Here is a 23,482-nt window from a genome sequence, read left to right on the forward strand (position 1 = left end):
ACTGGGCCAATTTCAACCAAACTTGCCATGAACCATCCTTTGGTGAAAAGGATTCAAGTTAATTCAAATAAAGGGCCACATCCTCTTTCAAGGGGAGATAATTAAGAATTAGTGAAAAATCTATGGCATATCTTTCAAAATGTTCTCAAGAACCACTAGCTGGGCCTGAAAAATATATAACTTAATTACGTGAATTTAAAGCTACATTACATTATGTAGACTTAATAAGTTAAAATCATGATCCACAGGGGTAGGATGGGGCCACAATGTGCAATCAATTCAGTTTTACATAGGAATTAATCACATTTATATCGAAACATTTTAAGGTAGCTAGTGTAGAACTGTAGATTTAAGTTTATTCAAATTGTGACTAATGGGAGGGTAGGATGGGGGCCACAATATGTGATCAAAGTTTTAAATAAGATATAAAGTAAAACATGCTAATAAGAGAGCAACAATGAAGGGACAGAAAATTTTGCTTCAATAAACTGTGAGCTTTAATTGGAGAGAGTTTGAATCGTGCACGTGTAAAGATTTTTTTTCCTTTTCACATATACTTTAAAAACATGTGAAAAATAAATTATTTATCAGTAAGTCATTTGATAATATAAAGGAAGCATTAAATGTGTAAATGATATTGACAAAACAATTTTTCAATTACTCTGTCGTAACCAACTGTGCTAATCATGAATATTAATCTGTCTAACCGTCATATAATATTATTCTAATAAATGAACATTTTATACATTTTTTTACCATACAGCAAATACTGTTGTAGATTTACAAATACTAAAAACATTTCTTTTTTAACTCAATTTCATTCAAACGTGAACAACTTATTTGAGCATGCATTTCCGACTTCACTGTTAAATAGACTGACCCAGAGATCGATAAGTGAGTTCACCGTTCCGGCGTTCGTGGAGCTGATTAACATAGAGGGAAGATGGTTGGATGGTTGTGGTTTTGCGAATATACCTGTGTTTAATAGCTTCACTGGCTGTATGAAATAATTTTACACGAATTGTCCTTGATTTTTCATTGTGTAATCTTGGTCGAACATGGGATAATTTTTTCCCGCAAAAATGTCAGATTTGGCGGGGATTCTGGTTAGTAAAGCTAGAAATGAAGACAGTCTCCAAGCAATTCATTAACGGCATGGGAAAACTCAAATGTTTTGAAATTCTTTGGACGGAAAATAAATCTGTGTTTTACCCAGGAGAGCGAGTATCGGGGTGCGTGGTGCTCGACTTGAAGAAAGACGTAAAGCTCAGGTCTTTGAGAATATTTCTGAGAGGTGTGGCTAAAGTTCACTGGACCGAGTCTAGAAACACGGGTACCAGACTTGGGGCGTACACCGAGCATTACAATGCCGAGGTCGAGTACTTCTTCAAAAGACAAGTCTTGTTTGGTGGAGGTATATGCATGTACATGTATAATGAAATCACATCAATGCATTTACAATATTGCAATGCCCATTCTCAGCTAGTAGGCAATTCTGTTACATGATACACAGGTCTGGGTCGGGTACACTGCCTTTTATGGAAGGCACTTTTCAACACGTGACGATGTTATCGTCAAACCCATTCTCCAATCAAATGAATGAGTCGCAAAGCATATGACGGTCTACAACACTGTTTACGATTCAATTGGGACATGGTTTTTCGTCGGTTTACTGCATAATATTTACTTGGTCAACGGAAAAAGTGTACAGCTTCTTTTTTACTTTAAAAGGCTGAAATTGAAAGATTATATTCCAAAGACACTGTTCCATGCTCACTTTTGATATTTGAGTTGTTTTAGATGATTAATAGTTGCTTCAAATAAGGTACAAACACTTTGACGTTTGCGTGTACTTAAAACATTTTGATGATGTTGAGGAGTTAAAATAATTGCGCACATTGTACTGTTGTCTAAAACTATGTTCATATATATCACGTGAAAAAAAACCACACTCGGTGCTTTATCAACACAATAGCACCTACATCCCTTCGAACAATGGTTTACACCGATGTATTACAATTAAGTTGATATAAAGGCTTCACAAAGCAAATTTTGTAAATGTGAGCATAGAAATGAAAGATTATACATCATTTTCAATATTTCTTTCATGAATATCAAAAAAGAATTGAAAACGAGTTCCCAAGGAATAATTCAATTTGCCCTTCATTTTCAACACAACTGATTTCGTATTGATACTTGTAGTAGCCCATGATGCACTGCGACTTATTCAACAGTCAGTAAAGTAAACAGATAGCTAATTTACATGCAAATTTATGCTGATGTCAGAAATCTAGTGGTCTCGACCTGTTACACCCATTTCTAAACTTTTGTGGAAGTGAGTAGGACATGTTTAATTCTTTGGGAGGAACACTATCATTACTCTTTCTTAATGCAGTTTCTCTACCTCATGTACCAGAGATTGTTTTTTTAAATGTTCACCATCAAGCTGTTTAAAAATAGTGACTGGAAAAGGGGAAGTTATAAAACTAATGAATAAAACTGGTACAGAACAGTTTTTTGTGAAAGAAAATTGACTAAAAATATTGACTAAAAAATTTTGCAATTTATAGAATTTTGAGCTCACCATTCAGATATTCTTACTTGCATTTTATAGGTTTTATATACCGGTAGTCAATTTCAAATCCTGTTTTGTTGAGCTGAAAAAAAATGACCAAGTTGTTAATTTTGGATACATCTACACACAAAGATTGAACATTTCTGTCCCCCTGCCAAAGTAATTCATAAAAATGTATCAATGGAGATTGTCACTACAGAAATTATTTCTAGTTAGTTTATTCTTAAACAAACATGTTTGACTTGCACCATAGATTGAAAAAGTGTGATGATTAAGGCATGCTTCGTAGAACTGATACATTATCATATTTTGCAAAATAAGAAGTCAACAGATTTTTATCCTAAAAATCTAGTATCTAATTTCTATTGCAGCAGAGTTTTAATTTGAAAATTAACAACCTGTTGGAATTATAATTAACAGATTTTGAAAATGAATATATGTAGTGCTTTTAAAATGATTATATGTAGCATACCTGGTATTGTTGCAAGCTTTTATTTTTACAGAGGTTACAGATGGAAGAGACCATCTTCTAGAAGCTGGTCATCATGACTTCAACTTCACTTTTGATTTGCCTATGAGGTGATTTTTATGCCCCGCCATGAATATGGCCGGGGTATATAGTGTTTGTCATGTCCGTCTTCCGTCCTTCTGTCCTTCCGTCCTTCTGTCTGTCCTTCCGTCACACTTTGCGTTTAGCTCTGTTCAAAGCTCAGTTTCAAAGAAACTATCCAAGATATTTTTATCAAACTTCATATGCTGATACATACTGATGAGAGCTATTCAACTGCATCAACATTTTTTGACCTTGACCTTTCTTTTGACCTTGACCTCACTTTTCTTAAATTAGTGTTTAGCTCAGTTTTTAAAGATACCATTCAAGATAGTGTAATCAAACTTCATATGTTGATACATACTGATGTAAGTTATTCAACTGCATCAACATTTTTTGACCTTGACCTTTCTTTTGACCTTGACCTCACTTTTCTTAAATTAGTGTCAAACTTTATATGCTGATACATACTGATGAGAGCTATTCAACTGCATCAATATTTTTTGACCTTGACCTTTCCTTTGACCTTGACCTAACTTTTCTTTAATTAGTGTTTAGCTTAGTTTTAAAACCATTCATGATATTTTTATCAAACTTCATATGGTAATACATACCGATGTAACCTTTCAAATGCATAAACAATTTTTTTTCTGACCTTGACCTTTCATTTGACCTTGACCTCACTTTTCTTAAATTTGTGTCAAACTTCATATGCTGATACATACTAATGTAAGCTATTCAACTGCATCAATATTTTTTCACCTTGACCTTTCCTTTGACCATGACCTCACTTTTCTCAATTTGTGTTAAAATGTTGCATTACTAATATACCCTCGGCGGGGCATTCATGTCCTATGGACATATTTCTAGTTTTTTATTAATAAGCTCAACTGAGCTGAAAGCTCAAGTGAGCTTATCTGATCACCCGGTGTCCGTCCGTCTGTCTAGCTGTCTGCCTGTCCATCTGTCTGTAAACTTTTCACATTTTCAAAATTTGCAAGAATCACTGGACCAATTTTAACCAAATTTGGCACAAAGCATCCCTGGGTAAAGCAGATTCTAAATTGTTAAAATGAAGGGCCAAGCCCCCTTCCAAGGGGAGATAATCAAGAAAAGGCAAAATAGGGTGTGGTCATTTAAAAAATCTTCTCAAGAACCACTGGCCCAGAAAAGCTGAAACTTATGTGAAAGCTTCCTGAGGTAGTGAAGATTCTACATTGTTCAAATCATGACCCCCAGGGATAGGACGGGGCCACAATAGGGAATCCAAGTTTTACATTAAAATATACAGGAAAAATCTTTAAAAAAATCTTCTTCTCAAGAACCACTGGGCCAGAAAAGCTGAAACTTATGTGGAGCCTTCTTAGATAGTGTAGATTATAAATTGTTCAAATCATTGCCCCCAGGGGTAGGGTGGGGCCACAATAGGAAATCAAAGTTTTGCATTGAAATATATTAGAAAAATCTTTTAATCTTCTTATCAAGTACCATTTGACCAGAAAAGCTATAAGTTAAGTGGAAGCTTTCTGAGGTAGTGTAGATTCTGAATTGTTCATATCATGGCCCACGGGGTTAGGGTGGGGCCACAATAGGGAATCAAAGTTTTAAATTGAAATATAAAGGAAAAATCTTATTTATTTTCTCAAGAACCATTGGACCAGGAAAGCTGAAACTTTTGTGGAAGCTTTCTGAGTTAGTATAGATTGTAATTTATTCATATCAAGGCCCAGGGGATAGGATGGGGTCATAAAAGGCATTATATAGGGAAAAATCTTTGAAACTTCTCAAATGCATGATGATTCATATTAATTTGGAAGCATCCTCTGGTAGTGTAGATACATTTTTGTTCAAATCATAGTCCCTGTGTATAGAATGGGACCACAAAAGGCAATTAAATAATATAGAATACGTATATGTTGGGGGAAAATCTAATGCAGAACAGCAGGACCAAGTGACAGGTGAGCGTTGTGGACCATGGGCCTCTTGTTTACATACATTACTGACATGCTGAGAATTTTATGATGTAATGTACGAGGATAGATTACACTAGTGACATTTTGTTATATGTTACTAGGGCTGTGTATTGAGCATAATATTTCGATAGGACATGATACAATATTTTATACTGTGATATGCGATATATTGGATTCTTTGACAAGTCTATCAAAAAAGTCTTGTAAATCATTTATTGCATAAATTTGATAAAAAGTAGGTGTTTTATTACCAAATTGGAAGTTCATGTCTCACTGTCTTTACAAAGTACACTTCAAATTCAAACTTTTAATGACTGTAAAACGAACATGTTAAAGTCTAGTTGTCTTTGTATTTTTTAATAGTTATTTAAGATGTACTATCTCCTTAATTTTATTTCATTATTGATCAGTTTTAATTCAAAACAGTTTAAAATAACCTTTGGTGACTGAAATTCACAACTTTTTACAGAATTATAAGAAAAACTGCCTGCCCGATATGTATTGGAAATTATTTTTTCGATACGATGCATTCCAGAATATCGATATGTGTTGATTAATCGATATATTGACACAGCACTATATGTTACCCATTGCTAAGTGTGTTGTTAATGCTGTGGGTAACATTATACAATTATTGTCTTGGTTTGAGGGCAACATGTGTTTCATCAGACCAAAGAAGCAAACTGTTTCCCTGAGGACATTATTCCTTGCGCAAACAATTTGTTTCGAGAGGTCAACAAAATGCAATTTTCCTGAGAACACAGTCAATAAATGTTCTGTCATACCTTTTATTTATTTTTGACATTCATTTATCTTGTGTGGGCTTCCATGTAGCTGCAATAATGTAGCCCTCTCTGATTTTTTTTAATCTGATATATTCAGGAGAGGAGCCCTCCCCCCCCTCCCCCCCCCCCAAAAAAAAAAAAATTGTAGAGGGCTACCTTACTGCAGCTAGCTTCCATGATGTAAGTTTCATTTACCAGTACCCACACTGGGGTAAAACTTGGTCAATTCTGTCACTGTTGAACACCAACAAATGCAAATAAGATTTAGGTGATCCTGCCCATAGTGTGCAGGGTTTCAGATTGTTTTTTCCATTCAGATCCAATTAATTTTTTATTACTTTCTGCCACTGCAGATTTCCTCAGCCAATGACAGCCGGGTGTTAGATCTTGATCACCAGATCGCTTCATGCTATTTCTTGTTGCTGATACGCTTCCTTACAAATATTGACATGGAGTAGTGGACGAGCACATGCGCCGCCGAAGAATAAACTTCAATATTTATTGTGCAGTAAACTCTTCAGTTTTAGAACTCATTTGAATGACGTCAATAAAAGTGAAGAATCAAAAAATAAAATAAATTTAAAAAACAGAGAAAATCACACCAATTTCGGAGTACACGGCTCAGCATTAACCCTAGATTTGACACAAAGTCATCAAGCAGATCCAAAATGTACGATCCTCTCTTTGGCCTCGGGTAGTAGAGAGCTATGAGTGGACTCCGGTCTGTGCATGGCTTGAGAGAATGGGCAAGGTGGGGATTAACTACCATCACTTAAGAATCCTATAAACACATGACTTGATTGAGTTACACTTGTTCAGTATTTTATTTTTTTAGTTACTTACCTGACTTCATTTAATTATGCGTCATTGCGATAAAAGAATTTTAAAAAGAACTGTATATTTTCCACTATTAATTGGCTAGATAGAATTTTAAAAATAGGAATGTTAAAATGATAAATGTCCAATGGACCCGACACAGATTATTCTATTAACTGGCCTATAATTTTAGGAAGTTTAGGACAGAATGGCCTAAAACTTTTCTAGTAAATATGCCAGGTGTCCTATAGTTACTTATTTCAATCTGAAACCCTGAGTGTGCAGTGGCGGATTCAGGGGGGTTTGGGGGGGGGGGGGGTCGGGACCCCCCCCCCCCAATCAAAATAAAATTTTTTTTTACAAGTGTCATTTTAACAATATATTACTTAAAAAATGAGACTCTATCCAAGCTCATTGTTTTACACAGAGGTGAAATATACAGCCATGAGAAACCCCTTTCCGCTTGAGTGCACACAATACACAGGTAATCAACAGTACAGAGATCATGATAATATTCTTTCAAGAATTTTCTTCTTTCTTCAATAATTGAATGTTACTTTAGTGAACTATGTGAATAAACTGCTTTTAGAAAAAAAAATGATGAATACATCAGGGACGTATACTAGTTGTTTACATTGTGACCCGTACCAAAAAGCACATTGACAGTGTTCCTTTTGTAGATGGAAGGTACAAAGCAATTTTAAAAAGCAAAAGATCTGCAAATATATTTTTTTAAAATTACAGTTGAATGATGTTCAATAAAAAGAATTGGCCACTAAGTGGGTAAAATAAAATAGAATTAAAGAGTGCATTTATGTTACTATTGTAATTAACCCCCCCCCCCCCCCCCCCCCCCCCCCCGAATAAGCAGTAATTCCAACAATTTCCCAAAATAGTTTATATTTATTCTTCAATATGAAATATCATTATTTGTTTATATTGAAAATATAATTATATGAACAGTGTAGTCAAGTAGCTGAAAAGAGTAATTATGGTTTCTACACAGAATCTATATTTTCTAAGTGTTGGGAAATTGCACATCAAATGTATTTTGGTATTCAGAGCTCCACATGCGACACATTGGACATGCATTTTTAAATGAAGAATCGGATATTATATATCAAATTGCAACTTTTCTAATTTTATCAGATTTAACATTTTTTTTTTTTTTTAAGAAAAGTCTCATATTTTATGTTTACATGGAAGTTGAAAAATAATCCAAAAATTTAATTTTTTCTTCAAATTCTTGAAAATTTGGCTAGGTCAGTTTTGAAAATCAAGAAGAAAAACATAGCCAAAAACTAACTAATTCAATCTAAAATGCTGGAAAATGCACCATTTGGAGCCATTTTTAAAGAAAATTTCTCAGGGGAGGCCGAACCTCCACCTATGGGAGGGGGACACCCCCTCCCATGCCCTCCCCCTTCAGCCCTACGGGCCTCAAACCCCCCCACATGAACTTCTGGATCCGCCACTGGTGTGACGTAAGCATGCAGTCCAATATCTCAGCAACAGATCCAATATCTCACTCTGCAGTCAAACATCGATTTCTTTATGACCTCTCAGTAAAACATTGGAAATGTTACACTTTTTTTAGTATAGATTTATAATTAGGAATCAATTTGTAAAGGTATGACAATAAAAAAACTGCTTCAAAACCATATTTCTGGATTATTGGTCCTATATTCTTAGGCTGTTTAAAATATTTGTAAGGTTTATGTGTGTTACCAAGCTGAATTACAAAAAACAAAATTAGGGCAAATGTTGAAGATTCAATCAGTGATCAATTTTGTGTTTGTAGTGGAATTTCCACATCATTTGAGGGTAAGCATGGTAACATTCGGTACTGGGTAAAAGCGGAGATTGATAAGCCTTGGTCATTCAACCATAAAACCAAGAAAGCCTTCACTGTCATCAGTCCCATAGACATCAACCGTCCAGAGTACATGGTCAGTAACAACTAGTACTTTATTTCCACACCAATTTAATTATTTTGCTTTTGCAGAAGAATAAAAGCATGGAATGTTCAATGCAGTTAAAGTAAATTAATTGATAGGTACATGTTAAGAAAAGGGAAAATGGTGAAATCCAGATGGAGCAAAACAGGGGAAAAAATAAAATTCCACGAGCAAAGCCATTCAAACTTTTAGATACTATTTTATACCATGAAATAAGTTATGTTAGTAATATTTGCAAAAGTATTATGCATAAACTGCAGAAAAAATGATTTTGATAAATGCATGAGCAACATTTCAGATTAAGTATAACCAACTGTGGCATATACAGTATCTCTTTAGTCTCTAAGCACAAGAATTAGATTTCAAAGTATCAATCTGTCAATACATGTAATATTGTTGCAGTATAGCAGTTCTGAAGCTTTAATAGTTGTGATGTTCTTAATGACATTTATGCCCTGTTCACACGGAGAGTTTAATTCGAATTAAACGTAAGTTACTGCGAATTAAATTTGATCCATGTTCACACGGAGAATTTAATGTGAATCAGTATAATTCGAATTAGTTTACTGCACATTAAATTATTTTGCATTAGCTCCGTGTGAACGTTAAGCGAAGCTAATTCGAATTAAATTTTGACGCATGCGTAAGGGCAGAATTAAGTCACAGTCCACATGTCCATGGTCAAATATAGGTACTTGTGCTATTTTTGAGTGGAAAACAAAGGAAAATTATGTTGATCACTAAAATATGTACACAGACACTATGACATATGTCAAATTTATATCTGCTCTGCCCAACATGACGTGATTTGTAAATGACATCATAATAGCCTCACTGAAGATCCTTGTTGTAGAAATAAAATTATAATTTACATTAGTTTACTTCGCGTTAGCTGTCGTGTTAATGCAATTTAATTCGCATTAGTTTAATTCGCATCATTTTACTTCGCATTAATTTACCGCGAATTAAACTCTCCGTGTGAACAGGGCATTAGTACTGCACATGTTTTTTATATTGTGTCTTAGAACTTTGTGGAGAGCAGTGTTGAGAAGACATTATGTTGCTGGTTTTGTACATCAGGACCAGTGTCAATCACGGCACGGACAGACAGACGAGGATATTGTCCAGGTAAGATAGCTTTTGTACATCAGGACCAATGTCAATCACGGCACAGACAGACAGATGAGGATATTGCCCAGGTAAAGTAGCTTAAATATTGTATCTCAGGACCAGTGTCAATCACGGCACGGACAGACAGACGAGGATATTGCCCAGGTAAGGTAGCTTTTGTATCTCAGGGCCACTGTCAATCACGGCACGGACAGACAGACGAGGATATTGCCCAGGTAAAGTAGCTTAAATATTGTATCTCAGGACCAGTGTCAATCACGGCTCGGACAGACAGATGAGGATATTGCCCAGGTAAGGTAGCTTTTGTATCTCAGGACCAGTGTCAATCACGGCACGGACAGACAGACGAGGATATTGCCCAGGTAAGGTAGCTTTTGTATCTCAGGGCCACTGTCAATCACGGCACGGACAGACAGACGAGGATATTGCCCAGGTAAAGTAGCTTAAATATTGTATCTCAGGACCAGTGTCAATCACGGCTCGGACAGACAGATGAGGATATTGCCTAGGTAAGGTAGCTTTTGTATCTCAGGGTCAGTGTCAATCACGGCTCGGACAGACAGACGAGGATATTGCCCAGGTAAAGTAGCTTTTGTATCTCAGGGCCAGTGTTATAAGTAGAATTAAATTTTGGTCGTAGTCATAAGTTCTTTTGTAAAATGGGCCCCAGTCTATTAAATCACAGACAGACAAATCTAGGGTTCTTCTCAGCCAATCTCAGGTAAAGTAATATGAAGTATTAACTATGTACAATGTACTCAATATCCTCTTTGAAAGAACAGCCAGATCACAGGGAGTCAAGTTGTAAGCATTCCAGTTGTGTAAATTATAGTGCAAGTCATATTATGGAAATGCTCTGTTTGGCTGTAAGAAAATATAAATATGAGCATTGAAGTCTAATGGGCTTCTTGTTTAGGTATCTATAATACATGTACCTCAAAGTTTTGGTCTGACTTGAATTACATTTAAAGGCCTTATACCAGAAATACACCACTTTCCTTGTGTAATTTAAATTTAGTTTTACGTTCCGTTGATAGGTGAATCAATCCAGATTTTTGCAGAATTCAGCAATCATTCTTCCCGGACTGTGACCCCACATGCCACACTCTATCAGTCTCAAATCTTCTTTGCTGGAAATAAATCAAAACTACGGAGGACCAAGTTCTGTACCATTTCTGGTATGGGGTAAAATAATTATGCATATCTCTGTATGTTATTGTTTTATTTTGTAGTCGACTAGGTACATTAAATGTTAATTAAACAAAAATTTCACAACTTTTGAAACCAGTCTATGACTCATCTTCACTAGCCCAGGGTTTTTGGTTTATGGGGAGCAGAGTAAGGGTGATTTACTGAATTTTGTAAACGTTTAAACAAACAGCAGTAAACGAAACATTACCGTTTAAACGGGAGAACATTTTGTGCTGAATTTTTATGGTTACTTACTCATGAAACACTAGTTTAATATTCTATTCTTTCACTTTATGTAAGTTTGAGTTGTTATAACTATTTATCTGTTGGTTTTTGTAACAAAAGTGCATGAAACTCATTCACTTTCTACACTGTCACCCAATATTGCATTGATAGTTTGTTTGTTATCAGATGTAGAAAAAGCATTGTCAAATTGAACTTGCAAAGATGGCTCTTTTAATCCTGAATTAAGTATACCGCGATTTCCTGACTGTATTGAAACACTTTTCAAAGACTGATGAAAACATATTATATTTATTTAATCAAAGTAATCAAGCTTTATACTTGGAAAAAGAAAATAATATCATAATACATCGTTAGTATTAGCTACTCGGAAATCGGAATTAAATATGTTAGAGGGTGTTGGGTTTTAGATAGTTTAGCTTAATAACGTTTCCGGTATCGATTAAAACAAAAAAAAAAAAACAATTGTTTTCTTTTGTAAATATGAAATAAAACAACTTGTTTGTATTTATCTTTACTTGTGATAGACATTGATAATGACTTTCGTGTAAACTTTTACTCAATTCGTAAACGTTTAGAGCATTTAATCGAAACGTCGCTGTTTACACATGTAATCATTTTGCCCTTAGAGCAAAGTGGACCCATGGCTAGCAAAGATGTTTGTGACTCTGCAAAAATCAAATCAAATCAGGCTAGTGGAAATTTGAATTCTGAATGTATCCTACCAACAGGTGCTCCTGTGTATCCTGGTGGAGTAGGTGTATGGGAGTCTCAGGAGATAGAGATCCCAGCTGTGTCTCCAACCATCAGAAACTGCTGTATCCTGAAAGTCAAGTATTTCATTGAGGTATGCATTGCACACTACATGGCTTAATTACATAAGTACAGTAAAAGATATTTTCATCCTCTATATGTACCTGTATATAAATCAACTCCACAAAATATTTGAAAAGATAGTTATGTTATATGGACAGGGGTTTATATATGAGAATCACCATGTTTTTATTTCCTTTTTTTTTTCCTGTAAAGCTTGATACAAAAAGGACATGTATCCAAACCTTTGTACATTTTGTCCAGCTATGAAATCATGGTTTAATGCATACCTTGGATACTCCCTGAATAATATTTTATGATTAAATGACAAGGTTAATCTGAGATTAGGTTTGTTCTTCACCAATCACAATCCAAACTTGTACACATGATGCTTCAGTGATGACATGCTTCAGATGCTGCATCTGACTAGGTTTGTGTTGGTCTTGTTCCAGGCCCATCACAAGTGACATCCAAAAGATGCAGATTGTTTAAATCATGACCCCTTGGGGTAGGGTAGGGCAGAAATAGGGGATCAAAGTTTAACATGGGAATATATAGAAAAAATCTTTAAAAATCTTTTGACCAGGAACAGCAAAGCCTTTATTACCAGAAGTCATATTTATATAGAAGCATCTGCAGCTAGTGGAGATTCAAGTTTGTTTAAATCATGACCCCTGGGAGTAGGCTGGGGCCACAATGGGCAATAAAAGTTTTACACAGAAATCTTTAAAAGTCTTCTTAAGAACAGCAAAGCCATGTTATATATGGAAGTATTCTCAGGTATTGTAGATTGAAGTTTGTTCAAATCATAAATCCCTGGGGTAGGACCATAATATCTGATCAAAGTTTTACATTAAGTAAATTTACAATTAAATTCTAAATTGTTCAGATCGTGACCCCCAGGGTTTATGATGGGGCAACAATAGCTAATCATAGTTTTGAATTTAAAATATGAGAAAAGTCTTGAAAAATCTTTTTCTCAAGAACCACTGGATCAGAAAAGGTGAAATGTATGTGGAAGCTTCCAGAGGAAGTGAAGATACAACTCCTGGCCCCAGAGGTTAACCTGGAGCCATAATAGGAATCAAAATCTTGCATTAAAATATGTAAGAAAAATCTTGAAAAATCTTCTTCTAAAGAACCACTTGGCTAGAAAGGATGAAACTCAAGAGAATGTTTGTTCAAATCATGATGTCTGGGGTAGGATGGGGCCACAATATATTATTTTAATTTTATGTAGGAATTATATAGGGAAAAAATTTGCTGATAAAGAACAGAAAGGCAATAGTAATGCAGGTGAGCATGGTAGCTCTTGAGACTCTTGTTATTAACTGACATACAAAATTTGTTGATACACTATGCTTACAGGTGTCTCTCCACATCCCTGGCTCGCAGAACCTGGCTCTACAACTTCCTATTGTGATTGGCACTGTGCCTTACCGACAGGACCGACACCCACCCACCAGCTTACAGACAGGGGTGCAGCTCAGTGACATCTCTTTACTGCCAGCGCCACCACCTTACTCAGAGAGCATAGCACCACCACCTTTTGGAGGTATCAGCCGTTACTAAATTCATGTAATGGGAAAAATATATACAATGTTTTTTAAAACAGTGTTTCTTGCTAGAGTATTTTATTTGAAGCTTCAGTTCTAGCTAGAGGTAAAGAGGTAATAAAAACATTAGCAAGAGGCCCATGGGCCATGACACTCACTTGAGTCATCTTGGCCCTGTTGCTCTTCAGAACATTGGCTCCCACCCTAGCCTCTGGGGGCATGATTTGAACAAACTTTAATCTACACTACCTCAGGATGCTTGCATATAAATATGACTATGTTATTCTTTACAAGAAGTTTTTTAAAAGATTTTTTTCTTTGATCTTCTTTTTGGCCTGAGGGATCAAAAACATGCATCTACATTACCAGTGAAGATATTTGTATGTTCAAAACACTAATCATGGCCCTTTTATTCATGAAAGAAATATTTTAAAGATTTTTTTCTCTATATGTGTATAGTGTCTTCTTTGACTCCTATTATGGCCTTCCCCTTCCCCAGGGAACCATTATTTGAACAAACTTCACACAGTCATTATGGCAAAAGTTGGGCCATCACTATAGGTCTGGTGCTCTTTAACACCATTATTGTTATTCTTGCTTTTTATCTTTTTAAGCAAGTGAGAAAATGAAAGTATGATTATATACCCTTAAGATATTTCATTGAAGGTTAGGAAAAGGTCAGAATTGAATCCTGCAATGTAGAGTTTGTAATGGAAATATTTTTAGAACTGTGACAAAGAAAATAAAATTTGGGAAAAAATGCTTCACAATGGCAGACTTTGATGCTTTGTTTCATGTAAACACACATACATGTATTATAATGATATATATTTTATATTATTAAGAACTTGTCAACCGTGTCCATTTTTTAGCTCACCTCGATGAAGTCGAGATGAGCTTATGCTATACCCCCGGCGTCAGTGTTGGCGTTAGCGTCGGCATCCCGGTTAAAGTTTTTGGAGCAAGTCCCTTTCCCAAGTAACTATTAGCCCTACCTGGACCAAACTTGCATGGATGATGCATCTAGTGATGGACACTACAACACTTGCTTCGGATGCTGGATCAGACATAGATTTTCCAGATGAATGACCAGGTTAAAGTTTTTGGAGCAGATCCATTCCCAAGTAACTATTAGCCCTCCCTGGACCAAACTTGCATGGATGATGCATCTAGGGATGGACACTACCACACTTTGTGTTTGCGGTTGCTGGATCTGACCTAGATTTTCAAGATGAGTGACCAGGTTAAAGTTTTTGGAGCAGGTCCATTCCCAAGTAACTATAAACCCTACCTGGACCAAACTTGCATGGATGATGCATCTAGGGGTAGACACTACCACACTTGCTTCAATGCTGGATCTGACATAGATTTTCCAGATGAGTGACCAGGTTAAAGTTTTTGGAGCAGGTCCATTCCCAAGTAACTATAAACCCTACCTGGACCAAACTTGCATGGATGATGCATCTAGGGATGGACACTACCACACTTGCTTCGATGCTGGATCCGACCTAAATTTTCCAGATGAGTGACCAGGTTAAAGTTTTTGGAGCAGGTCCATTCCCAAGTAACTATAAACCCTACCTTGACCAAACTTGCATGAATGATGCATCTAGGGATGGACACTACCACACTTGCTTCGATGCTGGATCCGACCTAAATTTTCCAGATGAGTGACCAGGTTAAAGTTTTTGGAGCAGGTCCATTCCCAAGTAACTATAAGCCCTACCTGGACAAACTTTCATGGATGATGCATCGGACCAAACTTTCATGGATGATGCATCTAGGGATGGACACTAACCAACCTGCTTCGGATGCTGGATCTGAAATAGATTTTCTACATGAGTGAATTTTAGCCATATTATAACCAAATTAGCATGGATGATGTATCTAGGGATGGACACTACCAGACTTGCTTTGGATTCTGAATCTGATCTACATAATCCAGATGAGTGACCAGGGTAATTTTTAGCTCTTCTGAGCCAAAGGCTCAAAGAGCTAATGCTATGGCCATTTGTGCGGTGTGCGTAAACTTTTTAGAATATGGGCCATAACTCAAGAACCCCTTGGCCAATTATTGTCAAATTTGTCACAGGGTATCCTTGGCCCAAGGGCTCCCTTTTATACTAAAACTGGGGTTGTGACCCTTTAACAAGGGGAGATAATTAGGAAAATAGAAACAAAAGTACTGGTTGCTAAAAAATCTTCTTCTCAAGAACCACTGGGCAGATTATCACCAAACTTATATGAAAGGATGAGGATATGTTGTAGATTAAAATTTGCACGGGGATTTACCCTGGGGCAAAGGGCGTGGTCTCAAGGTCACTTCAAAGTTGACCAAAAATTACATTTTATTAAAATGTTGTTATTTTGCTTACTATAAGGACTAGGATCATCAAATCTTGTCAGTTGGTGCATCTAAGGACCTCATATCATGTTGACTCAAAAGTAGGTCACGGTGACCTACTTTTCAAATTTTGCGGCCATTCTTTTTCATAATGATTTAGAGGCATATTTTGAACAATTTAAGGCCTATGATCATCAAACTTTGTCAGTTGATGCATCTTGGGTCGTCAAAGTACGTCACTTAAAAAGTAGGTCACCTTGACCTACTTTTTGAATTTTATGGCTAATCTTTTTTAAAACAATTAAGGTCATTAATTTGAATACGGGGAGGCTTAGAATCATTAAATCTTGTAAGATGATGCCTCTTGGGGCCATAAAATATATTTATTAAAAAGTAGGTCACAGTGACCTACTCTTTGAACTTTGCAGGCATTCGATTTCAAAGCGTTTTAGAGGCATAATTTGGACATTTTAAGTCCTATGATCATAAAACTTTGTAAGTTGATGCATCTTGGGTCCTCAAAAAAGGTCAACTGAAAAGTAGGTCACCGTGACCTACTTTTCAATTTATATGACTATAATTAAATATTTCAGGTACTAATTGGCTTAGAATCATCAAACTTTGTCAGTTGATGCATCTTGGGTCTTCGGAGTAGGTCGACTAAAAAGTAGGTCACAGTGACCTACTTTTGAAAATTTATGGCGTAAATTAAATATTTCGGGTACCAATTGGCTTAGAATCACCAAACTTTGTCAGTTGATGCATCTTGGGTCTTCAGAGTTGATCGACTAAAAAGTAGGTCACCGTGACCTACTTTTAAATTTATATGACTATAATTAAATATTTCAGGTACTAATTGGCTTAGAATCATCAAACTTTGTCAGTTGATGCATCTTGGGTCTTCAGAGTAGGTCGACTAAAAAGTAGGTCACAGTGACCTACTTTTGAAAATTTATGGCTTTAATTAAATATTTCGGGTACTAATTGGCTTAGAATCATCAAACTTTGTCAGTTGATGCGTCTTGGGTCCTTGGAGTACAACAACTGAAAAGTAGGTCACAGTGATCTACTTTTGAAAATTTATGGCTTTAATAAAATATTTCGGGTACTAATTGGCTTAGAATCATTAAACTTTGTCAGTTGATGCGTCTTGGGTCCTCGGAGTACAACAACTGAAAAGTAGGTCACAGTGACCTACTTTTGAAATTTTATGGCTGTATTTAATATTTTCAGGAATTATTTGGCTTAGAATCGTCAAAATTTGTCAGTTGATGCATCTTTGGTCCTCGGAGTAGGTTGACTGAAAAGTAGGTCACTTTGACCTACTTTTGAAAATTTATGGCTGTAATTAAATATTTTGGGTACTTATTGGCTAGAATCATCAAACTTTGTCAGTCGATGTATCTTTGGTCCTCGGAGTACAGCAACTGAAAAGTAGGTCACAGTGACCTACTTTTGAAAATTTATGGCATTAATTAAATATTACAGGTACTAATTGGCTTAGAATCATCAAACTTTGTCAGTTGATGCATCTTGGGTCCTTGGAGTAAAACAATTGAAAAGTAGGTCACTTTGACCTACTTATAAAATTTTATGATTATAATTTTAAAAAATATTTTAGGTATTAATTGGCTTAGAATCATCAAACTTAGTTGATGGGTCCTCAGAGAATGACAAGTGATAAGTAGGTCACCATGACCAACTCTCAGGTACTAATTGGCTTAGAATCATCTTGGGTTCTCAGAGTGTGAATTGGAATTTCAAGGGTTTATGTAAATATACAGGATACTTCGAGGCTTCAAATAGAAGTGATAGGTTGTACAGTTTATCAGAAGAGCGATTCAAGGCCCATGGGCCTCTTGTTTTGGTGTAGTTATATAATATTATGGCCTGTTATGATTAAACTTGCATAGATGGTGCATCTAAGGATGAAAACTTCCAGACTTGCTTTGGATGTTAGAACTGACCAAAATTTTCTTGATTACTAAACAGGTTAAAAGTTTTTTGAGCAGGTCTATTTCCAAGTAACTACAAGTCTTACTTAAACGAAATTTGCAAGAATATTGATCTTGGGATGTACCCTAACTAGAAAAAAAATATGATGTGAAATTAGCTTACTTATAGATAACATTCGCCGAGGTGAGCTTCGTAATCTTTGATTACCTATGTTTTTTCTTTGACCTTTGATCTTACTATTTATTGTGTTTATAATTCAGTTTCAAAGAAACTATTCAAGACTTCATGAAAATTCATACACTAATACAGATTGGTCAGAGCTATTCAACCGTGTCTAACTTCCTCTCCCCAAAAAAAAAAAAAAAAAAAAAAAAAAAAAAAAAAAATCGGAGAGGGCTACATTATTGCAGCTAACCTTAACCTTCCTTGTGACCTTCACCTTACTATTCCATTTTAACCCAAATCTTGTACAAAGAAGCAAGGTACACATTTATTTTCATGTTGCATTACTTTTGAACCCTATCAGGGTTATCCCTAAGAATTGAAATAGCAGGGGACATTTAAAAAGTAGAAAGGGTTTGGGGTTCCTCCCTTGACAGTGGGCTGAGGGGAATACCAGAATAACTGGGGATTTACTTCCTTATAAACAGGGATCCCTGGCCCCTTGGTTTTAGGGACAACCCTGCCTATGGACATATTCCCATGTAAAACTTTGACACCCTGTTGTGCACCCCATTCCACTTCCAGGGGAAATTTTTAGCTCAATTCAACCAAGTCTAGATGAGTATATGATATACCCCAGCTTCTTTGTCAGCATTAAGCATCAGTGTCCTAGTTAAAGTTTTAGGAGCAAGTCCATTCCCAAGAAATTATATGCCCTTACACAGATAAGGTATCCATGGATATAACAGACTTCTTCAGATGTTGGATCTGAACTATATTTTCCATATGGATGGAATCCATGCCTGGATTATTTGTCTAGGGATGCACACTTTCAGGCTTGCTTCGGATGCTGGATATGACCTTTATTTCTAGATGAGTGGGTTTTTTATATCCCCACTCCATGCATCTGTCCATACCATACACTACAAATTTTGGTCACAGTTTTCTCAGCAACTACTGATTGCAGATGCTTGAAATTTTAGCACATTCTTTGTTTAGGCATACCATATGGTGGGATTCACTTATGTACGAATCCAATGTCAACTTCCTGTTCATCCGTGTGTCTGTCCATACCATACATAACAAATTTTGGTCGCAGTCTTCTCAGCAACTACCAGTTGCATATGCTTGAAATTCTTAGCACACTCTTTGTTTAGGCCTGCAATATGGTGGGAATCATTTTTGTACGAATCTGATGTCAACTTCTTGTTCATCCTTGTGTCTGTCCATAACTGAACTTGTGTACATTCACATCAAAGCGGGGGTATTACTAGTGAGCATTGGCTCACAGACTTCTTGTTTGTAGCAAGTCCATCACCAAGGAACTTTAAGCCCTACCTGGACCAAACTTGCACGTATGGATGATGCATCTATGGATGTAAACTAACAGACTTGCTTTGGATGCTGGATCTGACATAGATTTTCCAGATGAGTGACCAGGTTTAAGGTTTTGGAGCAAGTCCTTTACCAAGTAATTAATAGCACCATGTTGACCTAACTTGCATGAACTATCCATCTATGGATGCATGCTCAGGACTTGGTTGGAGACCGAATCTGGCCCACAATTTCTGGATGAGTGTCCAGGTAAAAGTTAATGAAGCAAGTCCATTACCAAGTAATTATAAGACCTATGTAGACTAAACATGTGTGGATGATGCATCTAGGGATGCACACTGTAGGCTTGCTACAGATGCTGGATCTGACCAAGATTTTCTGGATGATTGAATGGTACAAGTTTTAAATGCAGGTCCATTCCCATGTATTTTAAAGGTCCTACCCAGTCCAAACTTGCTTCAATGTTGCATGAAGGTATGCACACTATCAGAACATTCATTTGATGTAAGACTTGACCTTGCTGCTAGATAATATTTGTTGAGGTGAGCTTCGTAATCTTTTAATACCTATGTTTGTAAAAACTTAAATCTGAACTGAGGATACATGCACATTAATATGGCTAATCATTGCCCTGTTTTATTGAGAAGGAGATTTTTCAAAAAATGTCTTACATATTCCCATGTAAAACTTTGATCTCCTATTGTGGCCTCACCCAACCCCATGATTTGAAAAAAAAAAAACAGGAATGTATGTTTGTGTTTTAATATTACTACTCGTGGCCCTGATGTTCTTGAGAAGAGGATTTTAAAAGATGTCTTCATATATATACTCATGCTAAAAGTTGATCTTCAGTTGTGACCCCACCCCACCCCCCGGGGCCATGATTTGAACAAACTTAAATCTTTTATCTGACTAAAAGTCAGGAAGCTTTCACATAAAATTTGTCTTTTCTGGTCCAGATGTTCTAAGATTTTTTAAGAGGTTGTGGCCCTTCATATGACCAAATTTAAATCCATTTCACCCAAGGATGTTGACAAGTTTGATTGAATTTTGACTGGAGAGGTAGAAAATGTGAAAAGCTGACAGATGGACAGACAGCTAGACAGATGGCAGACAAAATGTGATCAGGAAAGCTCACTTGAGGTGTTAGTTCAGGTAAGCTAGAAAGAGGATATAATCCTTACAATAATTCCCCCAAAAATATGATGTTATGATGAAGACGTATTATGTGTACATTTAGATCCACCCACCTACCGTGAGAGTGTAGAGGGAGCTGTCAGCATACTGGACGACGACGATGACCCTGGTCAGATGGGCAGCGTGACATTTACACCTATGTATACTTATGTGTATGACTACAGGAGACCCCCAGCTTATTCTGAGGTATAAAGATACGCAGATCTTTATGTACAGACAATTGAATGAGCATATGGAACTAAAAATATCAGCATAATATGAGATGGCAATTGGATAAATTTTTGTAACCGATTAGTCATAATTTTTTTTTTCCCAATCGAGTAACGGTTAATCAAACAAATACAAATTGTTTGTAATTTTCTTGTGAATTACAGGGTTTTGGTTATATTTTTACCCCCCAAAAAATGCTAAATTTTGAATATCAGAATACAATGTACTATACTTTTTCAATCAAAGTAAAAAAGAAAAAAGGATATGAACATTATTGTTATATATTACTAATATTTTCAACTTACATTCTCTACACTATATTTGTAATTCTTATTAAAAATTGATAATTCATCAAACACTGATCGTGACAGGTGATCACAACTTATTTACAAAAAAAAAATGCTCTGGTGGCACAGAAAAATGTTTTGGGAATCACAATCCTGCTATAATTGAAAGTTATGGGAATTCCGTGCTATTGTCATATTGTCATGTCTCCAAATTGGGGGGGGGGGGGGGTTCTTCATACTTACTGACCTCCTACTCTGTTTTCTGTATGTTAGATGTAAACGAAAAATAATCATTATAAAAATAATATGGTGGTGGTGACATTTCAAGAAAACAAGATTCACAGCGATTTGAAAGATGAGAACAATAACCAAATAAAAGGATGGGGAAAAAAATAATTATCCATCTTTCCAACCTTTTAGTCAGTTAACTGGTTAACCATTGCCATCCCTATACATAATATATTTAGGAGGGTTGATCCAAGAGTGATGTCAAACTGCTATAAAATATTTAATAAATGTTATCAACAAAGTTTTACATACTGATACACCTATCTAATTTTTTTTTACCTTAAAATTTCATTCGATTATATAGAATACTTTTTTAAAATATGAAGTTTAAAACAACATTAGGTTTTGTCTATCAATCACCACATGGCAAGAATGTTACCGACTCTGTTATAACATCACTTTTCAGCACTGATTTTCAGTTCCTCTGCATATCTTTTTAACCTCTCACATGCTTGTTTTTAATTATATTTACTGCTAATTTGCTATTAACTATCTTGATTTGAGTTGTAGTATTAAAATTATTGAACCTTGTCCAAATGTTATTTTTATTTTCCATAAATCTTATGTATCATCAGATTCAAAATGAGTGCTGCATGAAGAGAAAAGTCATAACGACATCAGTAAATTCTTGCCATGTGGCGGTAGATGAGACCAAACGATCTGCTTATTTTAATATTTTATAAAGTATTGCATATATCTGAATGAAATATTAGGTCAATAGTTAATATAGTATTAGTATATGAAGATTTGATGTAAACTTTAGATTATTAAAGATTTTATGGCAGTTATAACATTATATTTTTCGATCAACCTTTGTACATATATGTTAAATTTTTGATTTTAGTGCTAAAAGTTCATGATGTAACTGTTTGTTGGTATAAATACATGTAGTTTACCTGAACCAGAAGTTCAAGTGAACTTTCTGATAAGTTGCCAGGCACAAGTATTCACAACTTATGCAATCTCCTGCAATGTCGGGCTTTTTCAGAATTTTGTTTTTCTTGATTTCAGAATGATCCCCACCCTGTTCACTGATCACCACTTTAACTGAACCAACTACAATGTCAGGACAACATGAATCTCTTTCATCAATGCTCTAAATGATATACCATAATGCTCTATGTTATGTACAATTTGTCAGAACTCTGAGGGGGCACCTGCAGCCTCTCTATTGTTGAGTTCATACACACAGATCGGAGCTTCATTGTATTGTCTTGTGCAATAGCTTTTGTCTTCATTAAACTATAATATTCCATTTATTGGTATTGATATTGCAAAAAAGTTTGGTGCTAATTTTGTAAATATTGGCATTTATAGAATGTTAGTAGTTTTTGTCAGAATTGCAATCACTTGTACAAAAATGATGAATTTCACAGATATATATATTTAATATACTGTATAAGCAGAATTTTTTGCGAGGATTCAATTTTGGTATTATTAGCGAGGGTGTTGAGATCACTAAAATTAAATACTGCTAAAAATTAATTGCATATCAATTGTAATAGCTTCTGTTGTTGCCAGTATAAAATCACTGAAATTACTTCTAAAAATATTTACCAGTTTTTAAGGATAAATCGCTAAATTTGCGTCTCGCTAAAAATTCCACTTGTGTGGTATAAGTGTTGGCTATAGTATAGCATTTTTGCAGATGAAATCTGTACTGAAACCATTTGCTATTGATATGTATTATTGTTTGTGTGATGGATGAACAAGTTTAAGTTATTGATTTTACATCTTTTTAGCTCACCTGAGCTGAAGGCTCAAGTGAGCTTTTCTCTGACCACATTTTGTCCAGCATCTGTCCATCTGTAAACTTTCAACAATTTTGACTTCTTGTCAAGAACTAATGGGCCAATTTTAACCAAACTTACCACAAAGCAACTTTGGGTGAAGGGGGTTAAAGTTTGTTCAAATAAAGGGCTACACCTTTTTTTCAAGAGGAGATTATTAAGTATTAATGAAAATTTAATGAAATTTTTCAAAAAACTTCTTCAGACCCACAGGGCCAGAAAAGATGAAACTTGTGTGAAATCTTCATCACATAGTGTAGATTCAAATTTGTTCAAATCATGGGCGATCAAAATTTTACATATTAAAAATACCTATATAGGA

At 35.6% G+C, this 23,482-nt stretch overlaps 1 protein-coding gene across 1 annotated transcript; it reads left to right on the plus strand.

The window, feature by feature from the left end:
* Positions 1-945: 945 nt before the first annotated feature.
* LOC133181760 (arrestin domain-containing protein 3-like) lies at positions 946-22,627 on the plus strand. The gene is made up of 9 exons (XM_061316346.1): positions 946-1,414; positions 3,079-3,154; positions 8,501-8,648; positions 9,683-9,785; positions 10,826-10,966; positions 11,954-12,069; positions 13,404-13,590; positions 20,629-20,771; positions 22,382-22,627. The coding sequence occupies exons 1-9, from the start codon at positions 1,123-1,125 to the stop codon at positions 22,403-22,405; spliced, it is 1,230 nt and encodes a 409-aa protein (XP_061172330.1). The 5' UTR covers positions 946-1,122; the 3' UTR covers positions 22,406-22,627.
* Positions 22,628-23,482: the final 855 nt, after the last annotated feature.

This window comes from Saccostrea echinata, unplaced genomic scaffold, assembly GCF_033153115.1.
Source record: "Saccostrea echinata isolate AGI-Se365-2 ecotype Australia unplaced genomic scaffold, CSIRO_AGI_Sech_v1 ptg000009l, whole genome shotgun sequence".
In the NCBI taxonomy this organism is placed as follows: domain Eukaryota; kingdom Metazoa; phylum Mollusca; class Bivalvia; order Ostreida; family Ostreidae; genus Saccostrea; species Saccostrea echinata.